The sequence below is a fragment of the Nelumbo nucifera genome, chromosome 1 (genome assembly GCF_055504915.1).
Source record: "Nelumbo nucifera cultivar China Antique chromosome 1, China Antique-T2T, whole genome shotgun sequence".
Taxonomy (NCBI): domain Eukaryota; kingdom Viridiplantae; phylum Streptophyta; class Magnoliopsida; order Proteales; family Nelumbonaceae; genus Nelumbo; species Nelumbo nucifera.
Window position 1 is genome coordinate 197,228,664 of NC_142649.1, and position 21,758 is coordinate 197,250,421.

The 21,758-nt window shown below is 34.8% G+C and overlaps 1 protein-coding gene across 1 annotated transcript; it reads right to left on the reverse strand.

Moving 5' to 3' along the window:
- Positions 1–286: 286 nt before the first annotated feature.
- Positions 287–4,716, reverse strand: LOC104602306 (protein NRT1/ PTR FAMILY 6.3-like). The gene is made up of 5 exons (XM_010265932.3): positions 4,492–4,716; positions 4,139–4,316; positions 3,947–3,986; positions 3,153–3,718; positions 287–1,396 (listed from the first exon to the last, which is right to left on the reverse strand). The coding sequence occupies exons 1-5, from the start codon at positions 4,601–4,603 to the stop codon at positions 511–513; spliced, it is 1,782 nt and encodes a 593-aa protein (XP_010264234.1). The 5' UTR covers positions 4,604–4,716; the 3' UTR covers positions 287–510.
- Between the last annotated feature and the right edge of the window lie 17,042 nt (positions 4,717–21,758).

Below are 21,758 nucleotides of genomic sequence, written 5' to 3' on the forward strand. Positions count from 1 at the left end.
AACTGGGTCATTAATGGATTGGATCGAAACTCAACCCAAACCAAACCCAATCCAACCCGCCGAATTGCCACCTCTACGGGTGGGATGCCATTCAGGAAATTAATTAAGCAGCAAGGCTATTTTTTTCCCAAACAACAAAACTTGTTTTAGTGTTTTTTTATTACGAGATTGTAATTATATATGATAAAAGCCCTTGTGTTAGTTGGGGCATTCAATTAGTCCAATGTTCAGGTTGTCTTTTTCCTTTTTCCTAACATGCATGTGTGAGCACTGTTACATTACAGACTTCTGTCAAAGGCAACCCAAAAATTCCATTATCCATAATCCTTTGTCATCGGGCTTACATTCTTTCTTACTCCTTATGTTCCTTAATCTTGTACAAATTTAAAGAGAGCGAGTTACATTTGAAGAAAGTAATTACAAAAACAGGAAAAGGCAAAAACAAGCTAGCAAAAGCATTTGAAGAATTGAACTGAAGACCCAAATGAAAAAGAAAAAAATTAAAAGAGTTTATGCATGGCAGGACACATCTTTCTCTTCCAGTTCAATCCCCTCCTGAGCTAACCTAGTGTCCTTGTACACATACCACCTAGCACAAACCAAATACAAGCCAAAGTTGAGCAGACTCAGACCAGCCAAGAGCCAGTAGAAGTTATAAAGCTTGCCCTGGTTCAGATTATCCGATAGCCATGGCCTGCCGTTCCCTGTCAATTTGTGCACTAGAGAAACCAAGAAAGAACTAAAAAACAAGCCAAGTGAAATGGTGCTCAAAAATAACCCAGTGCTAATGGTTTTCATCCCTTTAGGGCACTCTCTAAGGAAGAAATCGAGCTGCCCAATATAGGTGAATGCCTCACCGCAACCCACCAGGAAGAACTGAGGGATCAAACAAAACACACTCAGAGGGATCTCCGCTGTTGGGTTATCCGTCAACCCGTTGGATCTTGCAGCTCTCAACCGTTTGAGTTCGGTGAGTGCGGCAGCCACCATGGCCAATGCGGACATGACAAGACCAATACCTATACGTTGCAAGGGGGTGAGGCCTCGTGGGTTGTTAAACAATCTACGAGTAACCGGAACGATGACCCGATCATAGACGATAACAGTAAGGAGAATGCTGCCAACAAAGAAGACGGTCAATGATGCAGCAGGAATCAGAAACGACCTGCCAAGGTGTCGATTCAAGGTGGTTGCCTGGGAAACAGAGAACGTGGTCATTTGAGCATAAACCGTCCAGAACATGATGGTTGTAGCCCAAATGGGCATCATCCTGATCACTATCTTCACTTCTTCGACGTCGGTTAGTGTTGATAAGCTCCACCGGTTCTCGACGGTGTTCCAGCTCCCACTCTGCGTCTGGCCATTGGGGTCCTTGATTGCCGCCTTGTCTAGAAAACTGAAGACATACATAAAGAAATCAATAAGAGATCAGTGTCCACATGAATTAAAATTTAAAGCCAGCAGTGGGCTTTCATGGACATACATGAACTAAGGCCAAACTGCGGAAGGATGGGAGAAATGGGCTTTCATTAATGCGTGCGTGAAGGTGAAGACTGGGGTCTGAATTAAAACTGTAAAAGTAGAAGACAGGACAAAGGGCGTGGATGATTGGGACAGAGTGGCTCTGGGGTCGGTGGGTAATGTTGATACTTTAAAGCAGCTTAACCCTAACCCTAACCCGTGAGTTTTTATTCCTTGATCTGCGTGTAGAAGACAGCCCTGGCTTGTCTTGTCATTTCAATTGTCTTTGTTCGTTCAACAAAGACCATGGCAACATAAAAAACGAGGAGACAAGATATTGAAATATTCTTTCCCCCTATTATTATTGTTCTAAATCAATAATCTAATCCATTTTCAAATTAACACAAATAACAGGGTTTATTAAAACCGAAGCTACTTTTGCTACGAGTACGACGTGGTTGATTTTAGATCGAAATCTTTTTTTGAAAGAAATCCGTAGGTGTTCGATGAAGAGTTAATTTCAACAATATTATATAAAAAATTTAGAATAGTAGATAAAGTAAAAAAATTAGATAGAAATAAATCCCCCCTGACAAATAAAAAGATTTGATCTCGCAACATTTGTCGTCCGTGGCATATACCGTTCATGGAGAAAGAATGAAGATTAGATAAAAGGTTATAGCGAATACTGTGCCGATGGATGGAAATCATCCAAAAAGAACTTAAAAATATTATAAAAAACATACGATAAACTATTAGCCGGATTAAAAGTCTGAATTAATATTGTGGCCCCACCTTAAATTAAATGAAGTAATGTGGTGGTACTGGAGGGGCCATAGCAGCTAAAACCATGTCGCAGCAAAAGTGACAACTCAACTCTTTTCATTGTATCCAATGTACCGTTCCGAAAATAAAGTGTCCTCTGCAGACATGACATCATCCGTGCATTATTATGGAGATGAGTCAGTTGGAAAACAATCGTCGATTATCCGGATCACCTTTTTTTTCTTTTCGAGCTCGGATGGGTGGAGTGGAATCTTTAGACTATGTTTGGTTTCAAGGAAAATGTAGAAAAAGAAAAAGAAAAGTAAGAAACCTATACAAAAATCGTATTGATTTTCTTATTTTCCTTTTCCTTTTCCTTACCTTTTTACAGAAAAATGGTCAATTGTGTACACGTGCATTGTTTTGGACCACTAACCAAGTGTCATGTTTAAAATCTTAATCTTAGTTACTTACGCGTTCTGATCAATAGGATTTTGGTTCCTGACTAAGAATCTATAATCTTTTTTTTCGATTTATTCAGGGATATAAGGGAATGTTTATTTTTTTTATCACTTATCATATCTTAGTTAAATAAATAACTTTCCCGCCTTAAAATAAAATTAGTAATACTTCAATGAAATAAAAATATCTTTTATTAAAATAATCATTATTTTATTTAAATAAAAAATAAAAGAACATGATTAATCTGCACATATTTCCTAGGAAGTTCAAAATTTTATCACCTAATTAATAAAAGGACGGGATATTAATAGGCACAACAAAGTAAACACTTGATAAATATTTTGACAGCTGTAGCTGTCAAAATTAGGTATTTATCTTTTTCAGGGTAGGCTGGGGGTATTGTAAGTGCTCATTTAACGTTGTGCCTACCTAAGGGAAAACAGGTTTCAGTGAAGAACACTAACCGGAACTGTTTGCTATGAGGGAGCCTTTGCTTCTTCCTCTTCTGCCCATCGTTCACACTGTTGCCAACGTCATACAAGAGCGACGGATCAGACGGCAACTCCATCTTTCTCTTCCTCCAGGCGGCGACGAAAACGGTCGCTACCTGCGTCAATGGGCTACTTGCCAGCTTCTTGAACCGGTACCTTCTCGTGCCGGACAGAAAGACGAGGAGGCCGAGCAGGATGGCCGAGACGCAGATGCCGTATCCCCAATGTCTCCCTAGGTTGTCCTGTATGTACACGAGGATGGTCACCGCTGCCAGAGATCCGATGCTTATGAAGAAGAAGAACCAATTGAAGAAGTTTGTCATCTGGGCTCTTTCCTTTGGGTCCGATTCGTCGAACTGGTCTGACCCAAGCCCCGATACGCTCGATTTCAGGCCACCGGTGCCCAGCGCCGTGAGGTACAGCCCCAGATATAGTACCGTCAATTGTAGCCCGCTTGCCTGCACGCAGACTTCCCCGGCTGTGCACTTGGGAGGTCGGAGGCTTGGGACGATAGTGGAGATTGTCAAGATTGTCACACCCTAACCACAGTTTCAGAAGACATAAGAAGGGAGAGGAGAGTGTGTATGTGTATGTGTGTGTATTAGCAGAAACCAGTACTGAAATGCTTAACTTTTGCCTTAAGGTAGCCAAGACCAGAACCGGAGCCTGGGCAGGATGTGGACTGATTCGTGTCCACCCGGCCATTGAGTCTGGCAAACTCAAGACTTTTATAGTGAAGTAATAGTAAAAGGAGCAAAAAGTCTTACCGTGGCTTGAACAGTAGCAAAAATGGCTACGGTGAGGTACCTGGCAAGGGAAAAGTGGGGGGGGGGGGGGGGGTGGGAATTTGTACATCATAAAACTTGAAGCAAATGAAAATCTATTGGGATGATCAGAAGAACATAATAAGCAGAAGGACTAGGGATGTATGTAACGGAAGAAAAAGGTACAATACCAACCTGCCGAGAAATGTATCAGCGATGAAGCCGCCGAGCAAGCAAAGCATGAAAGAGGTGCCGAGGAAGTTGGTGACGTTGTTGGCGGAGGTGGCATTGCCCAAATGCATGGTACCCGTCAAGTAAGTCACCAAATTCACGGCGATCCCCAACGTGGTTAACCTCTCACACAACTCCACCCCTGCGAGGAGGAGGAGAAGTCCATATACAAGCCGATGTTACCAAACAACGAAACAGAAAGAAAGAGTACGTAGTGATGATGATGAAATTAACAATAAGAAACATCGATCTCTCAATAAAAATCTACAAAAGAGGTAGAGGGGGAAGACTGGAAGGAAAAGAAAAGTAATCAAGACCTAGAATCATGGCTGCACTTGTCCATCCGCCCGTTGTGAATCTCTCGGCGGATCGGCCCTTGTAGTCCCAAGCGTCCGAGAGGGTCTTCCCCTCGGTTTCAGGGAGACTCATTTCCTCTAGTATCAACAACTCTCGAACAACTCTGGTTATTGAGTTGGGGGAGGGTAGTTTGATACAGGGAGGGAGAATCCAATCTCTAACAGACACATGAATAAACGAAACCAGGGAGAGGGTGTCTTTATAGCTGCTAAGAATCACAGACGGATTTCTTTTTCCAATATTACCCCCACTGATTTGACCAAATTCGCTCAATTTATCCCACAGAAAATGAGAAACGAAAGCATTTATGAATTTGTCTTTTGTCATATCAATTATAGATTGCCGAATCGCAACTGATAAGAAGAAGAAAGAATTACGGAGAATGTGTTGACCGGTGAGGCCTAACGCAATTGAATTCGCATGGGGGAGTTTATACCAGTGGTGGAGTCAGGAATTTTGTTGGGGGATGGAGGAAGTTAAACAAGAAAAATGTCTAAAAAAAGGTTTGGCTCTATTATAGAAGAATTAGGGTTTGGGGAAAATGGATTGAAAAGGTTTGCCTATATTATATAATAAAGAAAAATAAACATTTCTTTTTTTATTATTTTGGGAGTTTGTGGAGCATTAGAGAGTTATCCGTTGTATATTTTCAAGTTTTTGGTGGTGTGGGGGGCAAAGACCTAACCATATATAAATAAAAGCTTTACTACCGACTTCCCCCACCATTATAATTGGCTACGCCCCCCATATCTATGATAGCTCTATCAAGGATTAATCCACATCATACCATAGTTTATTACTGTTTTAACTATAAGCATTATAGTCCATACCTACAATGGCATTTTATAGACCTGTTGTGGACCAATTCGCACCATATTTTTTGATTTCATGTATTTAAAAATATTATTTTAAATGTTTTTTAATATTAAAAATATTATTTTATTGATAAAACATTAATAAATAATATTTAAATAGATGAAAAAAGAGTGGAGAAGAAACACTATTAGGATTGTGCTAGAATTAACATTAAAAAATATTAATTTATTGATAAAATATGAAAAATTAAAATAATTTTTTTTAATTTAAAAATTAGAAAAAATGAAAATATGTAGAAAAATGTATTGTATCAAAATAGAGTGTAAAAATGTTGTGGACTAGCCACATCCACAAAATATATGTATGGCTAAGATTTTGGACTTTAAACGGGGACAGTCCATCCCGTTCATAGTCAACCAAATATCGTGGCCATCTCGTGGCATGGATCGAAGTGGACTATTCATGAGATGATCACAGTTCTGAACACCACCTAAATTATTGTGTGTAATGTTTACATATGGATTGATGTGGTTAGATACGAACATATTCAATCCTCCAACTATTGAGTCCAAATTTTGTGTGTTTGGAACCGTGGTCATTTTTTCATTCAGCGTTTGTACTTTACTTGCTTGCAAAACCAAGAAAGGTAATAATTACAACCATTTATGAGAAGTAGGTGTCATTAGGCACCACATCAGTAGAACAGTGAAAAGATGTCTAACTATTGGTGTTGGGGGAAGTTTTAAAAAATAACTTCACCAACTAGTGGTGTTTATTGAACAACGCCTAAGTGGCAGTGTTTATTGAACAAACGCCCACGGTTCCAAACATATATGTATGGAGAAAATGTTAGATTCTCATGATCATGTTTTTGCATATACCAGTAGCTTTCCACCAACTCCAAGCAAGTACCAACCCCTTGAACAAACGGGACGGGGGACGTTGCAATGTGGCATTGCTTACAAAAATTAACGGGTTGCTAGTACTAGTCTTGATCAAAGGAGTCCCTGATTAGATAGAAATTAGCGAAGCTTCATTAATTAATGCAGTCAGGGACCTAGTACTAATGGGAACTGGTGTCAATTGTTAATTGTGAATATACGGGTTCCTTGCTCTACATTTTATTGGACTCACTAGGTGTTTGGTATAAGTTTGTATTTAATTTATCGTTAAAACTGAGAAAAAATAGTTGGTAAATGTTTTTTTTTGAATTTATTAACAATTAGACGCCATCAGGTACCAGCAAAACATTAAATAAATGCTTTTTCATTGAAGAAAGCATTAAAAATGCTTTCCCTCATAATTGATTTATACATAAATCAAGATAAGAAGTTATAACACCGGCTTAATTATGGAAAGGAAAATGGCGTTACTGTTAGTCTGTCAATTATATTGTCATCATCATTAACACTCGGGTTTCGAGTTGACTTGTGATTTAGAAGAATACGTAATGCCACTGATTTTCTGGGTCCTCTTAAGTCTTATCGGGTGATGATCCACCGAGACGGAGATACATCAACCTGCATCATGAGGTTAGTTATGGGTCTGCCGCCGCTGGGTTCAGCCCGGTCGAATCGGAAGACCGGGTTGAAAAAGGAAAAACCCAACAACAGTCTCGTTCTATGCATAAAAAACCTAGGTCAAGGGACGGACGTGAAGGCCCAAACCAAAAAGGAAGTGGGCCGTCTCCTGGGCAACTACGACGTCTTCTTGAGACTTGAACCACTGCCTAAAGGTCCAGAACCGAGATGGCCTCGGGGCTTCTTTTCAGCCACTGTTTTTGTGCCCACACACTTGCCTTGTGGGCTGAGGTGGTGGTCGGCTTGGCTGTCTTTCTCTCGCATAGACCACAAAATCAAATAATGCATAGAGACTACGACAATCGAATCACGCTTAATCATCCATAGATGACAAGATCATATGGCTCCACTCCATACATATTTATCCTATATTAGATGGCGAAACTACCCTTCTTTTTGTTTTTTATCCTCTAACCCTCCATCACTGCACTTTATTCTCGTCCAAGTGTGGAAATGGTCCATTAATCACCTCCCTCCCACTCCCAGCCTCCCATGAGCATGACCAAATAATGAAAGCTAATAATTTATCGAATAAAGGTGTCAAATAAAAAATAGCACATACACAAAAATTCTCAGCCGTCGGATTTGATCGAATAAAGTTGGGTGGATGTATCATATGAAGTATTATAGAAGTGAAATGAGATCAATGGTCCATGAGATCTCCCCTTTTCACCCAATATTGACGAACCCGTATAAAAGGGGGAAAAAATAGAGTTGGAATAGTGCCACGTGGCATCTACGAAGCAGTGGACCATTATAATTGACTTGTGATGATTGGCGTGTGAGTAACAAAAGTTTCAGCGGCCTTTTGAATTTGTTACGCTTCTTAAATCTTAACAAATTAGAAGGTGTAACGTGTTTATCTCTCGCACTACAAAAGACGTGGGAACGGTGAACCGAAGAGACAGCCCAAGTGGTCAGCAAGACGATGACATGGGAGTTGGGACTTGGGACGGCCTTTTTATAAACTTCCTTTCGTAATGTACTTCATCCAAGAATATTACAAATCTAATTGTTTTTCTAATTCGGTTTGGTGGTTCAATATTGGCTCTGCCAGTTCGATTGTTCAGCGAGCTTTGCCATAAACAGCCAAGCAATATTCCAAGTGGCAATTTCGGGTTCCAATTGTTTGTTTCTCTTTGTCTTTGTCTTGCATATTAAAATTTAGCGTTGTCCGAATTACTCGAATTCGAAATAGAATTCTATTCTATTAAGCTTGATCCAAATTCGATCCATTTACAATTGGGTCAAATATGGATTTTTTTTTTCAATCCGGTTTAATATAACTCGTTTCAATCCGATTTGATTTAGATTATATTATATTTATCATTAAATTTGTAGGTTTAAGTTTTACATAATTATTTTTTAATTCATTTTGTTCATAAAATATAATGTTAAAGTCATTTTTATTTTAATTTACTAGCGGGGATCCGTGCGGTGAACAAGATTTATTTAGCGAAAGCTAAATAATAAAAATGGTCATTTACTAAAATACCCCTTATATTTTCATGAATTTACTGAAATCTACCCTATAGTTAGCATTTTACTAAAACACCACTTATAATTTGCAATGGATTTAATCAATCTTTCATTAGATGACAGTGTTGACCTTAATGTTCATTTAAATAAATTTAATCAAAAGAAAAATAAAAATATCATTTTCGCCCTTAATAAGACATAGGCAACCACTCTATTAACTATATTTGGTCAATTTTGTTTTTTGTACAAAAAAATGTTAAGGGTATTTTTGGAATAAAAAAATATGGGCCTAATGGCAAAACAAACACTCTTTAATGAAAGGTTGATTAAGTAAATAAGTTGTAAAATATTTGGAATGTTTGAGTAAAATAAAAACTATAAGGTAGATTTAAGTAAATATGCAAAACTATAAGGTGTGCTTTAGTAAATGCCCCTAAGGCTGTGCTTGGAATTAGCGTAAAATGTCATCAGTGTAAAAATACATTGATGATGTTTTACACTAAACCAAAAAGTGATTGTTGCTTTTTTGAAAATAGTGATGGGTGGAAGAGTTTAAAGTTTTACATCAATAAAATCGATGTAGTTTTTACATCGATTATCGATGTAAAACTTTATAGGTGATGAGGTTTTACATCTATTATTGACGTAAAACTACACTCCATCCAAACACACGCAAAATTGAATTGGAGTGTAGTTTTAGGTCGATAATAATTACACCCTCTTTGCAAACCCATATAAAACCGAACCAATGTAAATTTTACATCGGTTCTTGATTCACATTGCATCCAAGTGCACAACCTAATAGAAACACATAAGAGTATACAATTGTTTTATATTTTCAACTTTTTAAATAATTAATAATTATTCATATTTTATATACTACTTTTAATAAAATTTTTTATAATACAAAAATAACAATAATTGATTTCAATTAGGTTTATTCATTAAACTGATGAAACCGACCAACCTGATCAAATCGACCTGAGTTGGTTGGCTTTCTATTATTTTAGGTCAGCTTTGGTTAAAAAATTTCCCAATTCGACCAAGTTGGATCAAGTTCACTTTGGCCATTTGTAAATCAACCAAAATCGAACGACCTAACCATGGATATATATTAATATATATGTTTTAAATATAATTTTTAATATGAAAAATTGGGAAATTTCCCATTTATTAGTCTAAAATGTTTTATATCATAAATCTTATTTTTTATTTATTTTTAATAATTACACTATTATTTTTAAAATTTAATTTAATTTTTAAGTTTAAATCTTTTGAACCAACTGACCAAACCAAAAAATTGACCCAAACCGATACAACTTGAGTGAGTCGGTTTTCACAAAAGGTTAGTCAATTTCAACCGACCAACTCCCAAACTTGACCATGTCAATATTTTTAATTTATTACATAATTTCGTTATTTTAACTATTTAAAAATAGTTATGATAAATGTTTAATTATTTAAATAATCTATAAAATATTTAAATTTTTTTGTTATTTGAATTTTATTTATTTAAAGCTATTACATATTATTAAATATTTAAAAAACATTTAAATTGATAATCCATAAAAACATAATTGAAATTTTGTTTTTAATAAATATTTTAAAGTTATTATATAATTTTGTTAGAATATTTAAATAATTCTTAAATTTTTTAATCCAAACTTTCTTTAGATAGATATAGATAAAAAGTAGGGGCGATGATAAATAGGAATTAAAGATAATTTAGGAGAGAAACTCTCTACTAAATTAGAAATAATTGTGGAGATAAATAGGAATTAGAGATAATTTTGGAGAAAGTGGGGAAGATAGTTTAGGAAAAGAGATTATTTAGATTATTAGGAAAGTGCATTTCATGTATTGTTTCAAAAATGACATGAAATAAAAAAATTCAAAAATTCAAAAAAAGGAGAAAATTTCTTAACCTTTTTTATTTTAATATATATATAGATTCATATCTGATTATAATCAGAATTCAATTGAAATCCGCTAGATATATAATGAATACAGTCCAGTATAAATTCAAATATAAACAAATCAAATTATATCTGATTTGATCCAATCCATAATTAATAGCACGATCCAGACTGTGGGCTTGGTATAGGGTTGATATGGGGAAGAACATTCAATATCTATGCGAAGATCAGGCATCATGTAGAGAAGTAGGTTATTTTTGTTGAGATTCAGGTTGTGGGGCCAAATTTCATGTTTAAGAATTGACTTATCAAATATCAATGCATAGCTTAAAAGCTTTTATATTAAAAGGTGGTGTCCAACTCTTTTGTACAAGTCCAACCCATGTGCACAAATTTCACAGGTTTTGGTAACTCTTCTCATTGCATGAGTCATGACAACTTCAATTACCTAATCAAGAAGTTTTTCCCCATTTAGCCATTTATTAGTACATCAAATACGCATGCATTAATCATTTAATTGTACCATTATTACCTACTTAAATTTGAGCTAATTAATCATCATCTAATCCGAACAACCCAAAACTTGCCCATTAGCACTTCACTAACTTCTCCACTTGAAAGTACGAGTGGCAAAGTTGACACTTTAACAAGGCAGGTAGGCACCATACCTAACTATAACTAAGTAAAATGTGCAAATTAACAAATACCCACTCATTTAACATGGTACTCCCTACTCCTGATAAAATGAACACTAATTTAAGTAAGTGAAGATCCAACACAATTCAACTTAATCTGTTCCAATACATTCCAACACATACATGGTGGGTGGGTTCCCATCTCACATGTTAAAATCATGTTGGAACAGTTTTTGTCGTGAGAAGATCCCGTAAAGCTTCCTTACACAAATTTACCCATATATTAATAACCATACGGTGCATATCATCCATAGGATATCCCCACCTTGTATTGTATGGGTGGTTTATGCAACTGATATTGGCAACGTAGTTTCGGGCTTTCATGGATGAACCAATAAAGGATGAGCAGTTTAATTTATAGGAGCCACGTGTAAAATTCATTGGTGCTTGGAGAAAAATCTCATCAACAATGAATTGGTGATATTCATGTAATATGGGAACTATTAATGAATTGATGTTTCCTTTTAATTCTCCTTTTCCCATTGACAGCTGTAGAGAAGAACCATTTTGAAAATTGTTGAAGGTAGTACACGACGAGTTAAAAGGTCTCATTCTTGTCCAAATCTCTACTCAATTTTTTTTGGCATGTATCGTTCTTGATAGGAAGTTTAATATTATTTTAAGACAATATACCACACAGTCCCATCAGGTCCTCAACCGTGTGTTGCGAGTTGGATGTTGGCTGCAGCCGTTGTTTTCCAAATCCACCACTTAAGGCTGCAACTTGGGCCGGCTTGGTCCGAATCCAACTATAACCCAATTTGAAAAAGTCGGTTTGGGTTAGGGTTGAAATTTATAAATCCAATTTTACTTCGGGTTGTGTTAGGGTTAACCTTTCGGGCAATTCGACCCAATCTAAACCCGATTCTATAATACATACAAATAAATATATTATATATATGATATATGATATATTGATTTATTTATATGCATGATAATTGTATAGCCTCACCACATACTCTCACTTATTTCTTTTAAGCTAATCACTTCATTTAATCCTCTTTGTTGTTTTATCACCCATAGCTTGTTGCCCATAAAAGATCTATTATAAATCATAACTCATAATAAATTATATTCATTTCAAATACTTTTTTTTTCCTAAATTTTATACTTAAAGAATCAATAAAAACATCAACAAACATATACTAATAAAAATATAGGATTAATATATATATATAGTGAAAGCTGTGTTAAGATATAAAATTAAGAAGTTCTACAAGATTATAAAGGATGAGAAGAAGGTTGAATTGGGCCTAATTCGAACCCAAAGTTAACTTTGGATTGGATTAGGATTGAAGGAATTTAATTAGAATTGGGTTAGGGTTAAAAGTTTAGAACTTAGGATTGAACTAAGATTGACCATACACCACCCCTCGGAAAATGAAAGAGGCAGGCGCGTCCTTTAGTGGTGGAAGCCTCAGTGGTGGTGTAGTACTGCCTTAAAAGTTAAAACAACAATTCTCTGATTCCATATATTCCTATCCTAGCTTATTGAAGTTTGGGAGTTCAAACGATATATATCAATTCAAGTCCCGTGAACCTAGCTAGCTGCTACTAACCAGCAGCTAACCATCAACTATATACGCCTGTTGATCAACAAATGAAGCCAAATCCCACTTAAATTAAATGCATGGTAGAAAGTTCATGACTGAAAAAATGGGTTGTGATGCAAAGAAAATGACAACATTTCTATTTATTATAGGAAAAAGGCATGTAGCTAGTGAAGTAGTCCACAATCCTCACCATAGCTAGAGATTTGGAGTCCATGTATTTTAACAAAATGATCCACCGACTTTTTCATGTCATGATCATTTAATTTGATGAATAATGTATATATAATTAACTAGTTTATTTTCTCAAAAACCCTTTTACTTTACCGGAAGACTTGGTGTACTTTTGGAGTTTGGACATCGGTTTTACTGTCGAGAGAGTTCAAGTCACATTTTAAGTAAATTGATTGCAAATTATAAAGGATGTTTTAGTAAAATACAAATTATATAACAAGTTTTCTAATTTGCGTATCAAAGAAGTGATTAAAAAAAGCCACGGGTTGAGTGGAATCACTAACCAATTTTGATTGGGATTGATTTAATGAAATCTCCTTAAACTTTTCATACTTGTTGCCGTGTTGAGCAAATGGAATTGGAGAAAGACCTGATTAATTGGTGGTTGTGGCCTTGACGTGACGCCTTGTGGGGAGGATTGGTATTCTTACCCAATCAAAAGTCATTGTGCAGAGATGGTATTCACTACAAGCAAAAACTACACACACTCAGGAAGGCATGGGAATCTTCTCGTGAATTTGCATAGGAATCTACCTATAAATTTAACATATATTTATAAGATTCCTAATATGAGATTTTCTACCAACAAAACACGTTCTAAGTTTTAACTCTCTATTAACTAAATCTAACACCGCACATCTTACTACGAAACTGAGGATTTATTATAAAAGTGAGACCCACCATATATGAGATAAACAGTGTAAGATTATATTAACAGAGGATTAGAACTGAGAGGTGATCCGGATTGGGAGAAAATCCCAATTCAGACATATGAACTCCGTGGACCGTGAAACATTCTCTTGACTAGTCATTTTGTGGGTGAGGAGCGCGAGGACATATTTGTGGCGATCTCTGCTTATCGTATCCGAACGTTATATTGTTATTAGTTAGGTGGATGGGATGCAATCTGGAGAAAACCAATCCCGGCCGACCATTAATGGGACCACGGGAGTAGTTTTGGTAGAGATATAAATTTGATTAGCAGTTTGTGGATGGAAATTGGAATGTAGTATGGGGAATTATCATAACTTGATAGCTGGGTTTTATTTCATTTTAAGCAAAGAAAAGAGAATAAACGCCCAATGACAAATGACAAGTTGATTACCTGACCGATTTAATTTATTAGCTGCAATAATTGTGCCATTGGTTTCCACCCCAAATATTTCAACTGCTGTTTACACAAATAATGGAAGAGAGAGAGAGGCCAAATTAGCCACGTGGAGGAAAATAGTGGTTTAATAATAGGAAGAAATTAAGGTTATGGCCTTATGGGATGTTTTTGCCTTATGGATATGAAATTTATTCATACATAGCGGCCATTGCCAATCAAAATATATGAACTTACGTAACGCCCATGACTTTGGGAACTGGGAGTCATGGACGTCTCTTGTCTGACTTGAGCAAGGGGCCACGAACGATATCATTATAAGTCGTCCGGGAGTCTAAGGCCTTATTCGAAAACATTTTTAATAAGTAATTCTTTAAGAAATATTTCTTTTTTAAGACATGGGATCACACCTTAAATTGTTTTTAAGTATTTATAGGTGTTTGGTAAAAAAGTGGGGAAAAAATATTTTTTTGAAAAAGTGATTTTAAGTTAGTTTTTTTTAAGTATTTCTCCAAAATATTTTGAAGAAGTACTTCTCCAAAATATTAGGATGAACCAGTCCCTGACAAATTTGTATAATGACTAAAATACCCCGCGAGGTTATACCTCCCCTTTCTCCACTCATTTGACCCTCAAACCCTAGCAGCAGCGGCACACCAGTTGCAAGTCCACCGGCAACGATCGGCAGTGAGGAACCGTGGCTGGCGGACCTGCCGTTTGGCCTCTTTCCTCTATGTTTTGAAGTTAGATATCTGAAACATAGCTCGTAGCTCGATCTCATATCTCTGAAACAGATGAACAATGTCTTGTTCGTGGAGAGGAGCTAGACGTTCGTGGAGAGGAATCAAATGATGAATAGTGTCTCTGAAACAGGAACTAGTCCCTGACAAATCGGGTGTCGAAGAACCGAAAGAGAAACGTTCAGCCACCGCTGGTTCTCTTTTGGAGAGGAAGATGAACAATGCCTTGTTCGTGGTTCAGTGGTTATAGAAGAACAAAAACAAAGGAGAAGAATTGTATATATGTATGAGAGAAGTGAGGGCTAAAATTGTCATTTGTATAAGTGATTTGAAAAAGTGGGTTACCAAACAGCCTAAAGGGTTGTTAAAACAAGTACTTCTTTTAACACAAGTACTTAATCATCAAACAGGGCCTAAAAGATCTTGATTTTTGAGCAAATTAATTAAAGTTGGGCCCCTCTGTGCAGGGGCAAAACCTAAATTATTGTATAGGAAAAAATTTGCCAAAAAGGTAAATTTTTAATTAAAAGTTTATTGAAAAAAATTATTTAAAATCTATACTACTTTAAAAAATACGAATGGTCTTAAGAATATTTCTGGAATTTTCTAAGGACAAAATTTATCCTTCTATATTTAAATTTATTAATAGAAAATGAGGGCAAATAGGGTAATCGGTTCATAATATTAAATGAGTTGAAAAAAGATAATTTAAAGATATTCATTGCATTCAATTCTCTCTCATTAAATCTAACATTTAAGTTATTAACTTGCATTCATGTTCATTGAATCATATATTTAAGTAATTTTTGTTTCTTTTCATCATTAAGTTCTATTAATTAAATTCATACTTAATAAATTAATAATTTCAATAACATAAAAGCTTATACTTTTAAAATCTACCTAGTAAAAATAGTGTTTTCATTTAAGTGGTGGTAAGAAATTAAATCATTTTGGGTCAAGTGGGTTAATCCATGTTGCCATGATTAAATACTAAAATGAAAAAATAGATAAAATGAAAAAAAATAGAAATTAAAAAAATGGGAACATTTTTAACATACATATTAAACAATAATAAGTATGATAAATAAGAAATGTTTTTACTAATGATGGAAATGGAATGTAAAATTTAAAACCAATTGGAAATAAAATATTTTCCTATTCTCTCTCATTAATCCTATATGTAAGATACTCATCATTAAATTATTATAATTAAATCCACAATATCAATTTTAATAATATAAAACCAATATTTTGAAAAGAAATTTGAAAACAAAACCATTTTCTTTCCTCCCAGTAGTGGGTAAGCAATTTGACCATTTGGGGTCAAATGGATTAATAAATAATGTCATAATTAAATAATTAAAAATTAAAATAAATAACCATGAAATGTAAGAAGTATTTTTATTAATGATGAAAATGGAAAGCCAAATTCAAAACCTACCTAGAAATGAAATTATGTCATAGTCAAATAATAAAATTTTTAATAATAGAAAATACAAAAATCACAAAAATAAAAAAAGGATAGAGAAAATTTTGGGCATATATCTAATGTCATATATTTGTAAAAAAATAAAATATTGGGTACATCTCTAATATTGTGCATTCATTATATTGAACAAAAATAAGTTTTATACATAAGAAATAATTTTATAAATGATGGAAATGTAATACAAAATTTAATGTCAACCTAGAAATCAAACAATTTTTATTTTTAGATGGTGGGTTAGTAGTCTGAATCAAATGAGACCATAGACAAACAAAAAGTAAATCTGATAAGTAAAATATATTTTATATAATGTAAATAAAATATTTAATTTAAAGGGAAAATTATAGTTAAAAGTCGTTTGTACATTTAAAATTAGGTTGCATGTTGGTCTAGAAACCAACAAAACTCTGGCAATTGGCTTTACATTTCAAATTATAAAAACCTCCATCATGTCATCAGAGGCTTATGTGGTTGTTGCCAACATGAGACTCTTAGTCTAAGTTGGACACAAAAAAAAAATCTATACCGAAATAGGTTTTCAATTTATTTCCTACTCCCTCTATCTCTCGATCTACCTCCCTTCTCTCTCACTCTCATAGTCATCTCTCGATCTCCCGCTCCCTCTGTCTCTCCCACTCTCTCAGCTTCAGTCTGTAGCCAAATCAAAACTCTCTCCCCCTCTCACTCTCTCTCTTTCTGTCTCTCTATTGTTCTCCCTCAATCTTTCTCATTCTTATCCCTCACTCTCCCTCTTGGTCAATATCTCATTTTTCTCAATCTCTATCATTTTTCAGTTGATGTAAATTTTATAGCCAAGAGCTTCTTGTGAATTTTTATCAAATTGGTGTAATAATTTTTGAATCATACCAAGTTGGTTTCATGTTCTTTGATACGATTTAATTTATACCATATAAGCGTGTAAGAAAATAAAAAAAAACAAGAGAGGGAGCAAGAAATAAACTGAGGGAGAATGATAGAAATTGAGGGAAAACAATAGGTAAAGAGAGAGAATGAGAGAAATTGATATAAAGAGTGTAAATACAAAAATCAAAAACCATTTTTATTTATTTTCAAATCACATAATCGTTGAGCAGATAAAGATGATTGTGAGTGTGTGTGTGTGTGTGTGTGTGTGTGTGAGAGAGAGAGAGAGAGAGAGAGAGAGAGAGACTAAAAACCCTTTTTATTTTCCACTCACCCAACATTAAAGGGCAATTTCAGTATAAGCTTTTTGTTGTGACCAACATGGATTAAGAGTCCCATGTTGGCAACAACCACATAAACCTTCGATGATATGGCAAGGTTTTTTATAATTTGAAATGTAGAGTCGGTTGTCAGAGTTTTGTTGGTCCTATAATTTTCCTAATTTAAAACTAATCCAAAAGCAAAACTATTTTCTTATCTAGATGGTGAGTTAGTGATCCAACTTTTCAAAGAAACCCATGATGTCATAATTGAATAATAAATATTTAAGTTTATTTTGAATCATATTGTTACTTTTGTTAATTTTCAATTTCTGTCTTAACTATGATATATCTAAAATTCAAGTAACTAATATGAAAAAAAAATTCTCACATGCAACGCATGTGCTTATTTACTCGTAAATAAAAATGTATGAATAATAATATATTTCATTTAATAAAATAAAATAATAAATAAATAATAGGGCCATCAGGCAATGGAGTAAAAGAGGGAGAGATGATTTTTGTCATAGTATTTTCTTTAATATAGTGGTATAATTTACACACACACACACACATACACACACGATTCTAGGTCTTACTTTGTAAGCAATAATAATTTGTTAGATAATTAAAATATTAACTAATTAAATAATTTAGTAAAATAAGTAAATAAAAAAATAAAAATTTATATATTATCAACATTAGATTGGTAAATGCTATCTCAAATTAATTAATTAATTAGTTTAGCATTGTTAATGGTTTGGACTGAATTAAGGGTGTCAATCGACTAGTTTTGGGTTGGACCTCGTCCAGTCCAAAATATTTATTAGATCGTATTGGTCCTGGTCTATCCATAATAAATTTATATTGGACTAGGTTGGATTAAGCTTAATATCGGTCCATTGATATAAGATAAGTACATAGGTGCCACTAGACCGAGTTTGGGTTGAAATCAATCTAAATCAAAACGAATTTGAACAAATTGGACGGTCCAGACGTTGGATTGGATCAGTCCAAAATAGTCCAAAATATTCATTTGATTGGATTGGACCTGGTCCATTAATAATGATGGACCCACATTGGACTAGATAGGATTGGACGAAATCTAGTCCAATTGACACCCCATTGAACTATTGGGCTACCCACCCATGAACATGTCTAGTTGGTATAGCCTGTACCTCTTCCATCCCAATAATAACTGAGTTTTTAGTTATTTAATTTACTAAATTAAATTATTTCTTTTAATAAATTAAGTAAATTATTATCCATCAATTTTTATTTATTGAATTTACTAAATTATTAAATGAAATAATAATTTATTTACTAACAAATTATTTCTCTTACTCTTTCTCTCCTAAGCCCAATATGTAGGGCTGTTAACAAGTTGAGTCTGGTTTGAGATAGTTTGCACCAATCCCGTCCCAATAATAAATAAACTTTTATTTATTTATTTTACTAAATTAATTAATTAATTAATTAAGGGTTGCAAACGGGTTAGATTGAGTCTTTGGGCTATCTGCACACTCTTGGTTGGGCTTGGACAAGAATTTAGGCTTCAGACTCAGACCCAAAACACTAGGCCCGACTTTTTTTTTTCGAGCCTAAGCTGTCAACAAGCCATCAGGCTACCCTATATATTGGCCTATATATGTACATATATAATATATGTATTATGTTCTACATGTAATATATGTATTATTTTATATTAATTTTTTTTATTTGTAAAAACAATACTAAAAATTGCAATTTGATGCCAAAAAAGGGTTTTTTGTTTTGAGAAAATAGATGGGCAAGGTGCCTATGGCTCCTTGGGATGCATAGATTTTGAAAAGTTATCCCCAAAATAAAAAAGAATCACCTCAATCGAACATTGGAGTGCAAAGTTATGGCCTCTTGAAGTTTGCATACACATTTAGTGTGCAACCCATAACCCGGTCACCGGGTCAAATGGGTCAACGGTCCAACCGTTCGGGTCAAAGGTTTTTTAATCAAGTTAATGATTTTTTACCTCCCTCCGGGTTTTACTCAAACTAGACCTGGAATCTTGATTAGATGATGGTTTGAGTAGTGCAACTGGTTGGGTTTGGTTAAAAAGTACAATTTGAGGGCAAAAAAGGGTTTTGGAAAAAATAATCACCCAAAATAAAAAAATCACCTCAATTGGACATCATAGTGCAAATTTATGGCCTCCCAAAGTTTGAATACACATTTAGTGTGCAACTTGTGACTTGGTCACTAGGTCAAACGAGGTAATGCTCCAACCATCCGGGTCAGATGGTTTTTTAGCAAGTCAACGATTTTTTACGTTCCACTGGGTTTTACTCAAACCAAACCTAAAATCTTGACTAGGTGATGGTTCAAGTAGTTTAACTGATTGGACCAAACCCAACCCGTTGACAACCCTAAATTTTTTAGTTTAGTCTTAAATTTTTTATTTGTAAAAAAATTAAATATTTCAAGTTTGCATACACATTTAATGTGCAACACATGACCGATCACTGAGTCAAACAGGTTAACAGTCCAACCGTCCAGGTTGGACGATTTTTTACCTCCCTTCGGGTTACTCAATCTGGACTAGAAATCTTGACTAGGTGATGGTTCAAAAGGTTCAATTGGTTGAGTTCAACCAAGCCCAACCTGTTGACAACCCTAAACATTTTTTAGTTCAGTTTTAAATTTTTTATTTGTAAAGGCATATTCAAATTTACAATTTGAAGCTAAAAATGGTTTTTTTTTTCTTGCAAAAATAACAAGGCAATGCACCTATAGCTCTTTGGGATGCATAGATCTCAAAAAGTTACCCAAAATAAAAAAAAAACGTTCACCTAATCGGACATCAGAGTGCAAAGTTACGGCCTCTTGAAATTTGCATACACATTTAATGTGCAACCCGTGACCTGGTCATTGGGTTGAACAAGTCCAATCATCTGGATTGGATGGTTTTGACCAATTCAATGATTTTTATCTTTCTTTGGGTTTTACTCAACTGGACCCAGAATCTTGAATGGGTGACAGTTCAAGTGGTTCAACTGGTCGAGTTTAATCAAACCCAAAGAAATAAAATGAGAGAAAGAGAGAGAGAGAGAGAATTTTTAGCAAATATGAAAGAGGTAGAAGTTTAGTGGCATCATTTTAAATAGTTAGTAGTGGCACCATTATAAATAGTTAGATGTTTAGTATCAAATGTGAATGAGAAAAATGAGACTTGACAAGTTACCATTGTATTCAATGATATCAATGTAATTAATTAAATTTTTAATGATAAATATGAAACAAATTTCACATGCCTTGGACTCCACACGTGCAAATGCTTTTTACTTTTTTCTCATATAGCTAGTTTCCTCTTCTTATGCCCCATTATATATATATATATATATATATATATATATATATATATATATATATATATATATATATCACATATGCACCCCACATGCACATCCCAGCATGCATTGGTAAAATATCCCGAATTGGGGTGTTTGTAGGGCACAAATGTGAAGTCATTAAAGCATGCCTTTGCCAACTACTCCACAATTCATACATTATATGGAAAAGTACACTGCACTACACTGTAGAATTCTGAATTCCACTGCAACTTTATACAATTCAAAATGACAAACACTCCATCCTAAAACACCAATACCTACCTGTGTATTAGCGCTGTTCACGGGTCGGGTTGGGTCGATTTATTGAGGTTTTTCCAACCGATCCGATCTGGTCGAGTTATCTGAGATGGAAACCGAAACCGACCTAGTATTAAGCAAAACCGACCTGGTCGGTTTGAGTCGGGTTGGGTCGGTTTCGGCTCTAAGTTCATCCATTCCCCCCATGACCACCTATTTTTCTGAAAATATATTTAAAACTGAAATATGTATTTTAGAAATATATATATATATATATATATATATATAAACAAAAATGTACATACAAATATATTGGAATATATATTTTCAGATATTTCAGTTTTTAATTAAGTAGGAACTAAGTCGGTTTGGTTCGAGTCAGTTTCGGTTTTCACATAAGAAAACCGAAACCGACCCAAACCATTGGTTTATGAATTTGTAAAACCCGAAACCGACTCGGGTTGGGTTGGTTTGGTCGGGTTGGACCTTCTTATGAACAGCCTTACCGTGTATTAGCATCAATTTCGAATTGGCACCTACCCAACTGTACCGTGAGGCTAAGAATTCTTAAAGTGTGCTGAACAGTCATTCTCTTTACATTTTATGACATGCTACTCCAATTGGTCGATGGGTGTCATGTTAACAGACTAAATACATAGTAAGTACAGATGGGATTAGCTGCCCACATAGCGTGCCTCATAGGCGCCCTGCAGCCCATCACCTCCCTGCATTGGGAATATTTCCCCCATGACAAGCATTGGAGATGTTCCCAATACACGGAGAGGATGGGCTGTGGGGCGCACTCAGTGGGCAGCC

Excerpts from the sequence above, each read along its gene's own strand:
- LOC104602306 (XM_010265932.3), bottom strand. The coding sequence starts at position 4,603 with ATGAGTCTCCCTGAAACCGAGGGGAAGACCCTCTCGGACGCTTGGGAC. Across the intron at positions 4,317-4,491 it reads AAGTGCAGCCATGATTCTAG|GGGTGGAGTTGTGTGAGAGG; the intron begins GTCTTGATTACT and ends TCCTCCTCGCAG. Across the intron at positions 1,397-3,152 it reads CCTCATAGCAAACAGTTCCG|TTTTCTAGACAAGGCGGCAA; the intron begins GTTAGTGTTCTT and ends GTATGTCTTCAG.